This window comes from Rhynchophorus ferrugineus, unplaced genomic scaffold (genome assembly GCF_030347505.1).
Source record: "Rhynchophorus ferrugineus isolate W39M unplaced genomic scaffold, kcgeb_rfMv2 rfM3, whole genome shotgun sequence".
In the NCBI taxonomy this organism is placed as follows: domain Eukaryota; kingdom Metazoa; phylum Arthropoda; class Insecta; order Coleoptera; family Curculionidae; genus Rhynchophorus; species Rhynchophorus ferrugineus.
In genome coordinates this window covers 66,572,800-66,587,613 of record NW_027472582.1, presented here as the reverse complement: position 1 = coordinate 66,587,613, position 14,814 = coordinate 66,572,800, and the positions used below count along the sequence as shown (strand labels likewise).

At 28.9% G+C, this 14,814-nt stretch overlaps 2 protein-coding genes across 2 annotated transcripts in view; one reads left to right on the top strand and one right to left on the bottom strand.

Annotated features, from left to right (window-relative positions):
- LOC143193300 (uncharacterized) overlaps positions 1-5,207 on the bottom strand; it is a 172,539-nt gene extending 167,332 nt beyond the window's left edge. The window contains exon 1 of the mRNA XM_076399436.1: positions 5,111-5,207. The gene's annotated coding sequence lies outside the window, so the exon portion shown is untranslated. The remainder of the gene's footprint in view (positions 1-5,110) is intronic.
- Positions 2,273-14,814, top strand: part of LOC143193302 (protein lin-28 homolog) — a 47,608-nt gene continuing 35,066 nt past the window's right edge. The window contains exon 1 of the mRNA XM_076399440.1: positions 2,273-2,431. Within this exon, the coding sequence (XP_076255555.1) occupies positions 2,404-2,431 (28 nt within the window). The 5' untranslated portion in view covers positions 2,273-2,403. The remainder of the gene's footprint in view (positions 2,432-14,814) is intronic.

The following is a 14,814-nucleotide window of genomic DNA, read 5'->3' as shown; positions in this document are numbered from 1 at the left end:
TTTTGGTCGCACTGAAAATGTTGTAAGTGTACAAGTGTTATATTTAATAACTTTTTTGTTATAATTAGACAAAATGATAGTATGAGGAGTCCTAATTTAATTGTAGATCAGTAATAACTTATGTATTTTCGAACCGGTCAGTATAGTTTAACCATCGGTAGTTTATTCATAGCAATAAGATCTTTTTTATACATATATAAGTATTATATATATATTCTTTATTGGAAAGGTGGAACGAATGGTGGTGGTGATGGTGGGAGGTAGTTCCATAGTTAAGTTTCAGAGTTAAGTATATACTATTTTAAGAACCTTTAAGTAATTAACATTATATCGAGGTAAATAACACTGTTGATAACATTTGGTCTCCTTTGTATTGTTTATTACTTATTTTTTGTTTTCTTTTCAGTTTACAAATCCAAACCTTCAACAAGTGTCAATCAAATCCTATTATCGTTATATTGCGAAAGGCCAATACCAAATATCTGGTTTCGTGTACATGAAATGTTTCGATGGGCTATACTTCCCCATGTTAAGGATAAATGAAAAATATTAGAAATAGTCATATGATTTTATCCAAGTTTTTATAGTCTCGTATGTATGTTATGGTAAACAGAAGTTTCAAATATTTAGAACAATACTTACATACAGACAAAGTATGAACTCAAATGTTGCCACTGAAGTCCAATAAAGTAAAAGACGCTATGGAGTTCAAGAATTCACAGGAGAAATATGTTAATGCATGTCTAAACGCAGATTTTCTGAAATATTTAATAAAGTAATGTTGTTGTAGATGCCTACAATAAGCTTGTAAGACTACTATTAAACAATTTGTGTACTCTTTTACCCAAAAATTACAAGAACTGCTAAACGTTTAGAAAATCAAATTTCCACCATGAGATGTATATAATTTAAACCTTTCTTTGTAATGTTGTTATTATCAACTATGTAAAATGAATATTTTGGTAGCCCTGGTATTTATTAATTTTTTGTCAAGTATTAAACTGATAGTATTTTTGCTTAAAATTCTTCAATATTTTACCACATGTCATAGTTAATATGTCTGGAATATTTACTCACTTCAATTCTGCAAAAGTTCTAGTATTATTTTAAAATTATTACTTCAGTTACGGTCACAATACAGTCATTATCGACGAAACGATTGTGGGTAAATTTAGGTTCTTTGGCTTGATAAGCTCCAATTCAATTTTTTTATTTATCTTTTATTTCCGTTGATTGCACAAAACCAATTTTTTAACTGAGTTATATAAGGTAAATAATCCAAATAAAGCCGAAACGCGTTAAACAATTCAATGCAAATTTGATGGTTAGGAAAAGGCAATTGACGTGAATATTTCGTAGCCCTTCTGAGTGGTGTTTGATTTAACATTGCGAATTCTGTGTTATTATTTCTGGATAAATCTTAGTGATCCCACTTTTAATTTTGAATTAAATGTATTTTTAATAAACAGTGTATAGTATATTATTAGAACAAATAAATATTTTTGTGATTTTTTATTACATTTAGCCTATCATCAAATCTAGCGTGCTGCTTTCATTGTTTATGACGAATGGCGTTCAGGCTTTTACGTTCCAATAGCAAAACAGAATCGCTTATTAAATTTAAAACGCATATATTTATGCGTTGTTAACGATAAGTCATTCTTGGTAATCGTGAGAAAGGAACGGGCAGCGCCGTGCCAACGTTTTATAAAAATCGATGTTGTTAAAGCTGCCGGATCTTAATTTAAATGAAAATGCGTAATACTCAATTGTACCGATGCCGCGAGCGATCTAGTACGCGTGTCGTGGAATTTTCGGAAACACATCTAGTAATCTAGTAGTAATCTTCGTTCCGAAAAAAAAACGGATGAATCATATATATATTTGCCATGGAAGCTCAGCTAAATGGGTAAACTACCTCCCACCATCACCACCACCATTCGTTCCACCTTCCCAATAAAAATATATATAATACTTATATATATGTATATCAGAGCTTATCTGCTACGGCACAACGTGTTTATTTTGAAACTAAAATATTTTAATAGCACAAAAACATGTCGATGGAATCTTATGAATGAACGCGCATCGTTCCTCTAGTACGCTAGTAAACTATGCGTTTCGAAACCGTCTAACAGAGAGGGACCAATTAAGCCATTCTGACCTTTAAGCCCGAAAGCTCGAAGGACCAAATTTCGAAGAGGCGACCGTGGAACTGTGTTTTCTATTGGTGTACAAGTTTTAAGGTTTCTTGCGGTGTCTATTGCACTAGTTGAAAGCTAGAGGCACGCGGGATTACTTATTCGGAAATAATGCCGTGACTATTTGGGAACTTCCGTCGCATTTTTGTTTATCCGTTTTGTGTTTGGTTAATATTGTTTGTTTGTTTTCACGTATTGTCCGATGGAGGCGGGGACTGACGGCGGCCAAGGTATGTACGATTTCGATACGGGGTGTGTATGTATATGTTGAGTTTGTTGTTTGGATCGTGTGAACGGTAACGGCGAAAAGCTCCGAGAGATGCATGTTGTTCGAATGTTTCGGCGACTGCCGATCGACGTCCACGGATTTTTTCCACGATTGTTTTGATTGCTGAGACCATGCGGCAAATGTTTTACCACAAATGTAAAACACGTCATTTTACTAAATATGCCACAAACATCAATATTTTAACGTGCTGGTATATGTACCTATCGCAACCTTATAGGGACACTATTCTAAAAAAAACCCAACATATATTATTGCTTAATAAGTATGTCGTTTCATTTATAAATATTGTTGTTTATTATTGGCAAATAAACAAAAAAATTCCTATAAAATTTAAACGACTTATTTAAATATCTTATTAGGTATTCGGATAATATTAATCTGACTTAGAAATACTGAAAAAAATATAGTTTAATAATATCACCATTAACAAGTTTCTATCAATATTAATTACCTATTACCAACTTTATCGCTTATTTATATTTTGAATGGCAAAAGTCATTCGGGAAATTGTTTTATCATAAAACACGTCATTTTAGTCAATATAACACAAGCATCAACATTTTACAGAATAATCTTCAATAGCGTTATTTACTAAAGCTGCTGTATTTTAAAAACTCACTACTCCATATTATTCCTTGTACCATGTAGCGTCTCTTTTCAAAATTAAATTTTTTAAAGCTTTTAAAATATGTGTAAAAATCAATAGAATTATTTAAAAAAGTTGCTTGTTAGTTTTTGAGTTAGTATTAAACTTAATTAGAAATACACTCTATAGTCTAGTCTTCTAACTATCAACAAGTCTCTCTATGTTAAATACTTAATAGCAACTTTATCACCTATTTATATTTTGCTTTCAGTAAAATGTTTTACCATAAAACACACCATTTTCATCAGATTTTACTCAATATGCCACAAACATCAACATTTTAACATATTCATAAATATTTCTATCCCAACCTTATACGGATAGTATAGTATTTCAGTAGGATTTTAAATTTCTGCAAAATATTTTATTAAAATAACTATATGTTAGCATATAGTATTACTTAAAAATGTAATGTTTCTCTTTTAAATATTTAATTGTTTATTACCTGTAAATAAACATAATATATCTCAACAAACATTGAAGATTAAAAATGAAGAAAAATATTTAAGATATATATAATAACTAAAGAATTATTTAATTAAATTAGTTATTAATTTTTAGGTTAATATTAAGCTTTTATATATAATGTTGAATATATTTAAAGCTTGAATTGTTTCTTACTGGTAAATATACGAAATAAAATAATATAAGAAACGGTGAAGATTAAAAAAGAAAAAGTAATTGAAAATTTACAACAAGCTTTATCAGTTATTTGAATTTGTAACTGAAACCTATCATTTCTCATTCCGTTAAACTAGAGAGTATAGAAAAGACAGAAAATTCTACTTAATATTACTTATCTATTATCAACTTATAATATATCGTATATATGGTAGTATATGGTTTATAAATGAAAACTAGCGTTTCTACCTGGAAATGCGTAGTCGATTTTTATTTTTTCCTGTTGTTTTGATGGCCAAGGTCATGAGGTACATTATTTTGTGATATAAAAATATTCATTTTATATAATTTTCATTAATTTTACTCAACTTATCATAAATATAAGTATAAAAATGTACAATATGTCATATAAATAGCTCATCTTTTAGTTATTTATAGAGAAAACATTTTCTATGATATACATTATCATCCGATATAATTCCCAACACATTAAAAGTACTTCACTTCGATAACTACATTCCAGAAAATATATTTAAATATCACCATCAATTTATATATACTTATATATTAATAACAACATTACATACATAACAATAACAAAAACATTTAATAATTATTGGGTAATTAATTTCTCAAAGAACAGTAAAATAAAGCTTAAATTAAACTTAATTAAGCTTAAGTTAAACTTTAATTCAAATTCATTGATTCATTTAAAAGAGAAGTAATGTCACAAACCCAAAATGCATACACTTTCCGGAGATGTCTATACAATTAACTGTATTTAATTACCAGTTAGCAAGCAGCAACGTGTCTTTTATTTTATTCTCTTTTTTTTATCAAAATTGAAATAATGTGAATGCATGGAGAAAGAAAAAATTTAAGACATAATACTATTTTAATGAATTTAGAACTGTATATGAAACACCAACGATGCCTCTACTTGAAACGATTAAAGATGATTAAATAATTAATAATTAGTATAATCTTTAGAAACCAGATTAAATTAAAAAAGCGAATTTTCTTATTTATTTGTAGCGTAAGAGAAAGAATTTGTTTTCCTAGTATAAACTATCAGATGTTTACATTGATGTTTAATTAAAATTGACCAAATTATAACCATTAATTGATAAGAGTAGGGTATATTTAAGGAATTAACAACAAATATTTATTGCTTACTAGACAAGTTACTCTCTTTTAAAATTACATACTTATTATACGTCTTATTTTTAAATTTGCATTAACAAAATCAAAAATTATTTGCTTCTTGTAAGTACTGACAAGAAAACATCTTCGTTATGTTAATATTATTAATATTTTTCTCATATTTTAAAGTATTAAAGACCAACTACTTACCATAGGCTCCGAACCACTGTGTTCAGCATTAAGTTTACTGTAGCTAAATTAGAGACCATCCCAGAACACACTTGATCTTACCAACTCAAATACTGGTATGGTGAATCCTTGTAGGAAATACTGCAGTAAAAAGAATTTACTATTATGAAAAGTGAGTTTTTAATATTCTTTACAAAATTGCGTGATAGCAAAGACCCGGGAGTCAAATTTAAATAATAATAGGGACTCTTATGTTGTTTTATAGTAAAAAATTGATTGTTATTTAGACCATTTCCTTTTTAATGATCATTGTTTTCTAATAATAACATCCAACAAATTTCAAAACAACAAAATAATTTTGCACAATATGCGCTAATTCAAATTATGTATTTATCAACAATTTTAAGAAACAAGCTGACGAAATGATATATATCTTATTATTTTTCGAATTTAATAAAAATAAGACAAACATATGCACTGATCTAAAATTGTGAAATCATTTATATGAGCAGAAATTGTTGCAAGAATAAACAATATATCATAACAGATGACACGAGACTTTTTGCCCTTGTATAAATATTTGTTGCAACAATGAATACGTAATAAGTAGAAAGGTGAGCTCTTCCCCTATTTTATAAAATTTTTGCGATTAGGGTAAATTTAATTATATTTTAATTAGTGACAATTCTTCATAAATATACTAATTAAAATTCGGAGGTTACATTAATAAGAGCATCGACTTTTTAGCTGTGTGCTGGTGAATAAACAGTGTTCCTTTAAATTATTGAACAACCTGGTATTTACCAAAGTTTTACTTTGAAAAATAATAAATGATGAAATACTTTATAATTAAGAACCACACCGGATAATTTATTTCTTTGAAAAACTTATTCAAAAACTATTTTGTTTTAATGCAGATATATGATACAGAAATATTCGTTGATAGAAAAACTGATACAATGTTAACAGGCTAAACGACCTTCACCCAAATTGTTGCTAATCACAAAACATCACCAACAAAAAAAAATTAATTACTTTCGATATTTCCGGTAATTTTATATTACAGCTGATATGCTTAACAGAAAGCTGTTCTTACATACAGTACGTATTAAAAAAAACTATTTACAACAATAGTTTTCTCCGCTATACAACTGCAGATGTGATGGATTTGCTCAAAACATGTCCATCAGAGTGATGATGCTTTCTGTTCATCTGTGTTATGTAGTTTAAGTTGACTAGTTGCAAATATTGATATATTTTATTGCATGACCGGCACACTTTAAATAACAAGCGGAAGTTCAAGGATCAAAGCCAGAATTTAGTACATTTTGTGTGATTCATTATATTTTTTATCTTATTTTATACAAATCGAGATGAGAAATAAGTGACTCATTTACCCGACCTACGTGAAACGTGAAATAGTTAATTTCGTAAGAATTAATTAAGACCAAAGTAATTTTAAAACGCAAGAAAAATTATGATTAAGCTTAATATTTTGAGAATTATACTTTCGAATATCAGCCAGTGATTCACTGAAAACTAGTCACTGTTCTGAAGAACGAATACTACGAACTTATCAGAGAGTAAAATATCGAGCTGGTGGAATTTCCAGGAAACAATATCAAAAATTTGGTGGTTTAACCTCTGTTCAATAAGTTTGTTGTTTGTTTGAACGTAGATATTCCATTAAATTTCGAATAACATGTGTAAATAAAATGGTTTATATCGAACGTGGAATTTAATTTTTGTGAAAAACATTTTATTTTTATAGGGTCGATGTTGGTATTTTATTGTTAATATACTGAGTGGTATTCAATTTCGCGTAATTTAAAAAAATGTTACTTATTGGTGTTCATTATTAGATGTTCTGTTGAGAAAATTTGACACAGTATATAATGAAAATATTTTATCAACATCCTTTTCCTATGCTTCTGATAAAGATGGAAAAGAAAAAAAATGGCCATCGAATACAAGTTGGCAAGCAAACTGCATAGACAAATGAGGCAGTTCCTCAAACCCTCTATTTCTAATCGTATTTTCAGGACAAGATACGGTAACATCTAATTAGAAATTCACCTTTGTGGGTGTACCAAAAGGTAGTGTCTTTGACACAATCCTGTATTTACCATATACTAGTGATATCCCTAACTGTGAAGGACTACCTTCACTTGTCTCACTTGTTGCCAGTAACATTAATTAGTGGACTCCAATAAATGGCAAATAAAATTGAGTGTGGAAGTCCACAGATGTGGACATCACATACAAAAAAATTGATTACCTACCGGTGATAACCAGTGAATAATGTAAAAAGATGGCATTTCTAAGGACGACAATCTGAATTGACATTCCCAATAAACTATTATTATGCAAACAAACCTTGAATCCAGTGTGAAACAATGATGTGTTATTATGGGTATAAAATATAATTTAAATATAATTATATATTATATAAAAACTTATATTATATAAAAAAAAATCCCATATCCACATGATTCCAACTTATTCTACTATCTTATCTACTATATACATACAGTTTAGCTTAATACCTACCAAAACCTATTTATCTATTTACAATATTATTTTAACTACTACCAACTGACTACTTTAAAGGGTAACAAAACAATGCTTGAAAATAAGGAGCGCTTCAGGCCTCCAGTGCAAATGGCTTTTGCACTGAACGACTTGATCTCAGCATCAGCAATAGCATCATACCCAAATATCTGATTATTTTAGATAAAAAATATGTGAAAACTTTGTACGTACCTTTGAAATTTGAGCGTTCCCTCGGCTCCCCCCTACCCCTCAACAGTTCCTGATTTGGCTCCAATGGAACCACTTCGGAAGTGCACTCTTTCGGATAAAAAAAGAATTTCGAAAATCGGCCAACAATTGATGGAGAAATCGGCGAACATACATTAAAAAAATATATACAGCCCAACACAGAACCTCCTCCTTTTTCGAAATCGGATAAAAACAAAGTTCTTCGCGGAGTTGTTGGCACCTCATGATATATTAGAAATGAAAATATCCACAAAGATCTAAGAATCTGATATGTGTAAAAACTGTGTCGAGTTTTAAAATAATGTGGATGGAGTACACCAGTACATTCATCAAGTGCTAATTAAGTTTACGTCTAAAATTTTGCTGATCTCACCATACGCATAATAAGATTTTAATGCCATGAATATTCCACTTCGGTATCAATGTCCTGGACTGTCCACCCCACCGCCACGGCTAAGCTAAGCTATCTGGAAATTCTTTGATAATTTGAGGTGGGTTTTCGTCTAATAAGTCTAAGTGGTGAGTCAATAAGTCTTCAATCTTTGACAGCAAAATAACAATTTTTAAATTATTGAAACCAAAACCGACAAATAGGATATGAGGGAGCAGCATCACCGTAAGTTTCTAAAGATGTTTGATGAGCCGCGGCAGCAGATTTTTTAAACCCAAACAACAAAAGAAATGGATGCCGAAAATTGAATTTGGAACTTACATAATTAACATCTGTATACTCAATGGTGTTAAATAGAGCACTACTATTTTATGCAGAGAAATATCAAGACCATTGAATTTAGTAGTTAGGTTGGGGTGTTTAACGTTTGTTTACATTTATATTTCATATTTACGCTGACTGAAGAGATTTCACTGATCAAAAGGTATTCAGCAGGACATTGCTAGTAATCTTTTGATAGTGTATTTTTTTAAATAAATCTACCAAAAAGGTGACCTACTTTAACAATGCTTAATCATCTGATTTTCATTAATAATCCCGTATTCTTTTTCTCTTCGTTCTACGTCCTTATTATCTTCTATATGTTAATCGTCTTAGCGAACATGTCTTCCTTTTTTGCACTGAGAGGCTTGCAATTTGACACGATTAAAGATTATACGGAGGAAGAAAATTTAGGCCTAACGTTTTTGTGTAATATGCCCTACAAATAAGTAAATTCCAATAAAACTAAATACGTCCAAATCAAGCAACCAAGAATAGCCGTCTGGCCGACCTGCTGCCAGCTGTAATTTTAATACAGTAGATTATTTGGCATTTGAGTTGTACATAAATCGACTACGGACGTGTTATTTTACGTTTTGATGTAAATTTGGCAGCGCTGTACCGCAAAATGTCGGTAGAGTATCATACAAGTGAGATATTATTAAATGATTTTATTTAATTTTTAGTAAAGATAGTTTGAAAAAAAAATACAGACAGGCAAAAATATTACAGCTACTCTATAGATTGATTAGTAGAATAACTAAATAAAGAACGATGCTATTTTATTTAAAATTGTAGGTATTGATATTATTCTTTTATCAAATAAGCGTGTGTTTTTTATTAAATTTATTGTTTTTCAATATATATTTTAGGGAAAAAGTAAGTATAAAAGGTAAAAATTATATTAATACATAAATGAAATTATTAAAATATGTAGATACTAACTACATAATTTGCCTAGATGGAACACATGGGACCAATAGAAGAAATTACCCGTTATTAGTAATTTGGCAAAAGTTTTAAACTACGGATAAATACTAAGGTAGATGTTTTACAATTAATGCAATGGAATATGTAACTATATAACAAATTATTATTTGAACATTTCAGCAATTATTTTAGTTATTTACTTTATAGACCTAAGTCAATGCTTTATTTAATGATTATAAATATATTATTTTAATATAATTTTTATATTGTAAATAATAAAGTGCCTTTATGTTTTAAATAATATATTTGCCGTGTATGTACCATGTTTGCAATATTAACATAAAAGTAAATAAAAAACATATTAACTTATATTTGATGCTCTGAAGTTGTTGCAGTTCTGAAAATAATCTTACTCATGATGCTTTTGTTATAATGTTCAGTGATGTAGTAATTTAAACTTATTAATAACTTGTTGGTTATTAAAACCTAGCGGAAGTTAGCTTAAATTAAATGTCATTTAAAAAAGTTTAGTGAGTATTATTTCTTGAGATAATTTGATATTTTAATATACAGACGTTTGTTACTCTAATTAATGTTATATATCAAATATATTTCTGATCTTATATTGAAAATATTCTCAAAACAAGCTTTAGTAATATTGACATATCATTTTTAAGTTATTTTTTGGTTTATTATGAGTGAAACATGAATTTTATTTATAAAATTTTTAATATAAATTGTGATACAATTTCGACCTCAGTGCAAACACTATTTTGTTACTGAAATATTAACATGCATGTAAGAAGCATTATAAGAATCTATCAATATGCAAAATATAACCGAAAAATAACGGCAGAAATTTACAGCAATTTAATTTTAAGATCTTATCTTCATAAAATATTCGAATTATTCGTTAGAACAGCACCAATAAATTGTATAATTTGTACAAATTTTACATTAGTTCTTTTTATTTCTTAATCGCGTAAATCTTTTAAACCAAATAAGCATTTCAATGAGTCGAAAAAGATACATTTCACGTAAAGTCGACGAAAATATTCAATCCTATCGAAAAAAAAGCTATTAGCTTATTATTAAAAGCTAAACGTATCGGTGTAGGGTTATTCGATCTGAGTTATGTAAGGAAGGAGGTATTTTACAATAAACATTATTACCTAGAAGTACTAAACCACCATATTTAACATTCATTCTAAGCATGTGATCATAAACATGATAAGCATATCGTTTTTATAGCGTGAAATAAATCAAAGTATGGATATTTATGGGATAATATAATAAGCTGTCAGACGATTGTAAGATGAAACTTTAGACCTTTTTTAGTAAATAATATAATAATACCCAGTTATATTATAAAAGGTGTTTTAAATATTATAAAAATTTAATTAATAATAACATATTTATTAAAAAAAAAACAATAAAAACTCCTGAAAGATTATTTTGTTTTGTTATATGAACGGTGGTTGCGGTGGTTGGAATTGGATTGTTTCTAACACGGGTGATTCAGAATCATCTTTCAACATATTTTTTTGGGGATGTTTGCAGTTTTTTTTATCTTAGTCGATTTCATATTTATTTATAGAACACATATTATAAAAAGATGTATGAGTGTTGTCCTTTATATTTGAGGATTATTTTAACTATGGTTACCAATGATGGTAAATGTAATCAAGTCGTTATTGTTGATTGTAACTTCGTAAAATAAGTTCAATTGAGCGTCAATCATTATTATGCTATTTTTTAAAATTATAGTATATCAAACTTCATGCTATCAAGGACTGCAGTTTGCTAGATACCTTCAAGCAGTATTATCATCCGAATAAGTGTATGTTTTTTTTGGTCTTGTTTTGCCTTCATATTCTTCTTCAATTATAATGTTGATTTGGCCATTGACATTTTTGTATTTTTGAGTAACAAGATGCTCTAATCTTTTGGAACCACTTATTTTGAGATATCTTCAAATATTGGACATAAAAATTTGATCAAATTATTTATTATTAAATTCAAATTATATGATATGAAATGTCAAGAACTGAATGTATCGGTAAGGGAGAGGTTTTTTTAGTTCAACCTGCAACCTGTCTCGTGTGTCACATGTTATCAAAAGCCTGGAATATATCTAGGAATGCAGTAGAGCATGAATGAAAATATTTTATCATTTAGGCCTTTTTTTATTTGGTTATATGGATGTATGTATTTGTTCTATAGTTCCATAGTTATTACAAAAACCAAATTGATGTTCTAGAATAATATTTCTATTTTCAATAATTGTGTGAAGCCTCTCAAGTAGGAAAGACTAAGTGATCTACCCTGTGTTTTTTTTTGTATTCCCACCACTTTCCAAATTCTAGCATTATTAATTATATATAATTATGTATTAAATATCAATTGTAGTATTATAATATAACTATTATTATTTTATATCCTTTTTCGATTGTTTGATAGTAAAATTTTTCCAGTTATTGGATCATCTTCACAATCTTTTTAGCTCTAGTTCATCTCATTACTCTTTGAAATGCAGTATTTGGAAAGACGGTAATTTTATTTTCTGCATCTGTAGATATCTAAGATGGGAAAGATTTAAATACATTTTTAAGTAACTTGAGACACTTTTCCTTTGTTATTCTTAATCAAATTCTTGTCATTATTTTTAAAGGGCGAGTTATCAATTCTATATATAGTTATATAGTTGTCGATTTTTTTCGTAGTTTTCCTTTTTCTGAAATTTCCTTTCCTTTCTCCCTTCTGGATATTGCACTAGGAGTCGCATACCATGTTGCTTCCTGCATGATATTTTTTGTTGTCGGTTTTATTATTCTATCTAGTTTTTCTCTAAATGGTGTCCAGTTAGTTTTACTGTTACGCAGTGAAGGAAGTTGATATTAAGCAATACCACTTTTTTAGAACGATTTGTCTTTTACCTCAAGAAAGGCCTGCCACCAGCTCCAGAGTGAAGTGATGACCCCTGTTTCATCCATTGTCACATATTGACGCAAAAAATCCGATTTGTTGCGTTTAAACATGGCCAAACACTACTCAGAATCATCAACACGTTCTTGTTTTTGGTCAACAGTGAGCAAAGGCGGCAGTCACTTTCACAGAACAGAACAGAACTTTCTCATAATCAAACGTTCATGCAATATAAAACCAACACGTTCTTTTAATATCTTTGCGATGTGAGCTAATTCACGCAACTTCACTTTTCGATCATTCAAAACGATTTTGTCGATTTTTTTATGTTTTCTAGAGTTACCACCTCATTTCCCACATTCTGCATTATCATTGTCTCTACGACTACGTTTAAAGTCAACAAACCAACGTTTTACTGTAGTTTCTGATCACTCATCAAGAAACAATGTAAATTAAAACACAAAATTGTTGTTTTTGATCCATTATTTTGAAAATAACAAAAGTACTCTGAGCACAATAATTAACAAAGTTATGATTACAAGATCATGAAATTTTATTATCTATTTTTTGAAGGTTAGTACTAACTGAAAAATCGACGAATACAATAACTAGTGCTATATGTGTGTTAGGCCCGGGACTTTTCAGTAATGAATACAGTCATTACCAATAATTTCTGGAATTGTGAATTGTATTTCGAGATTTTACATTGCATATAACCGGATTTATATGTCACAAGGTCAATTGTTCTTGTTCTTGTTCTACCACACGATTATTTGAATTATTTAAATATATTGATTATATGCAATGTATATAAATAAATATCGATATTATCTAAAATTAACGAGGAACGAACATTTTCTATTTCGAACATGTCGCTCTCCGAAGGCACTATAACGGAGTATCAGAAAGAGAGATTAAATTCCAGAAAGGCCTCTAAATTTAGCCCGAAATAAAGCCGACGAACCAACAGGGTCTCGGCTCGTCGACGATAAGCAGTAAAAACAACTATACACGAGATGAATAACCATATTTACTAAATACGTCAAACATTTCCGGTTGGTTTTGTGTTAGGTCCTATGTGTTCTACATATTTATTAGTGACAGCGCCATTTACATGTCCCACCGCCCGATCCGAAACTATTACTTATACAAATATGGTTTAAATCAACCTTTAGTTTAATGGGTATTTTATTCCGATATGACGTGTTCGACTTAAACAATTATCCAGTCATCATATCACACAATAATTGCCTAAGTTTAACTGGTACCTCTTCGAAAGAAATAATGATGAAAAATTTCAGTATTTCCCGTATATAGTACCTTCAATAAAACAGCTAACGCACGTCATCTAAAATTATGACGTCAAAACGTCGCAATGTTACAGCATCAACTTCGAATACTAGTTCATTTCATAATATGTAAAGAAAATAAATAAACTATTTATTAAATTATTAAAAATAATGTTATCAAATATAATTTATTTTAACGTTGTAGTAAATCTAAATCATACATTAAGGACTTAGGGCTTAGTTTTAGTACATTTATATTGAACTCTTTTCCAAATCTCTAATGAGATAGAGTTCTACGAGTGTTTTTTAATGTAGTTGTATCCCCTGGATGCCTAATTCACTTAATTAACAATTGTATATAAAAATAATATATTTTACTTTCATTAGAGAACATATTTACCTTACCTTCTTGTTTCTTCGTTGCAGTGTTTCCTTTTCAAGTCATTTTGATATCATGTATTATCATAATATGTATATGATATTATGTATAATCACATAGAATTATCCAGTCATCCTATCACTTAATAATTGCCTAAACTTAATTGATAAAAAAATAAAAATTGTAGATGTGAAAATGCGGTTATTTTAAAAAATAAAACTTCTATTTTTATTCCCTTGGCTTCGTAGTTGATATTTGTGTAATTTCTGATATACTTTTTTTTAACCTGAAATTTCTATAGCTCCTTGCGGAATTAAATTTAATTCCTGGCTTCCATTGCTAGTGTTACAACTGACATACCAGCTGTTATTCAGCAGATAAAGTTGTCCAATCAAGCGACGCTATCTCATGTTCCTGCAACTAGTGGTACATACCGTAAACATAAGGCAGGAGGAATTAAATAAAATGGCACTGCAATATAAACCAATCTCAACTTAACACGTATCATATTAAAATCAGATATATATATATATATATATATATATATATATATATATATATATATATATATATATATATATATATATATATATATATATATATATATATTATATTTCTATAATTTACACCAAGAATGCGCCTGGAATAATTAACAATGAAATTTCATCAAAGTTTTTATATGTTTTATTATTAGTTATAATTAATTATC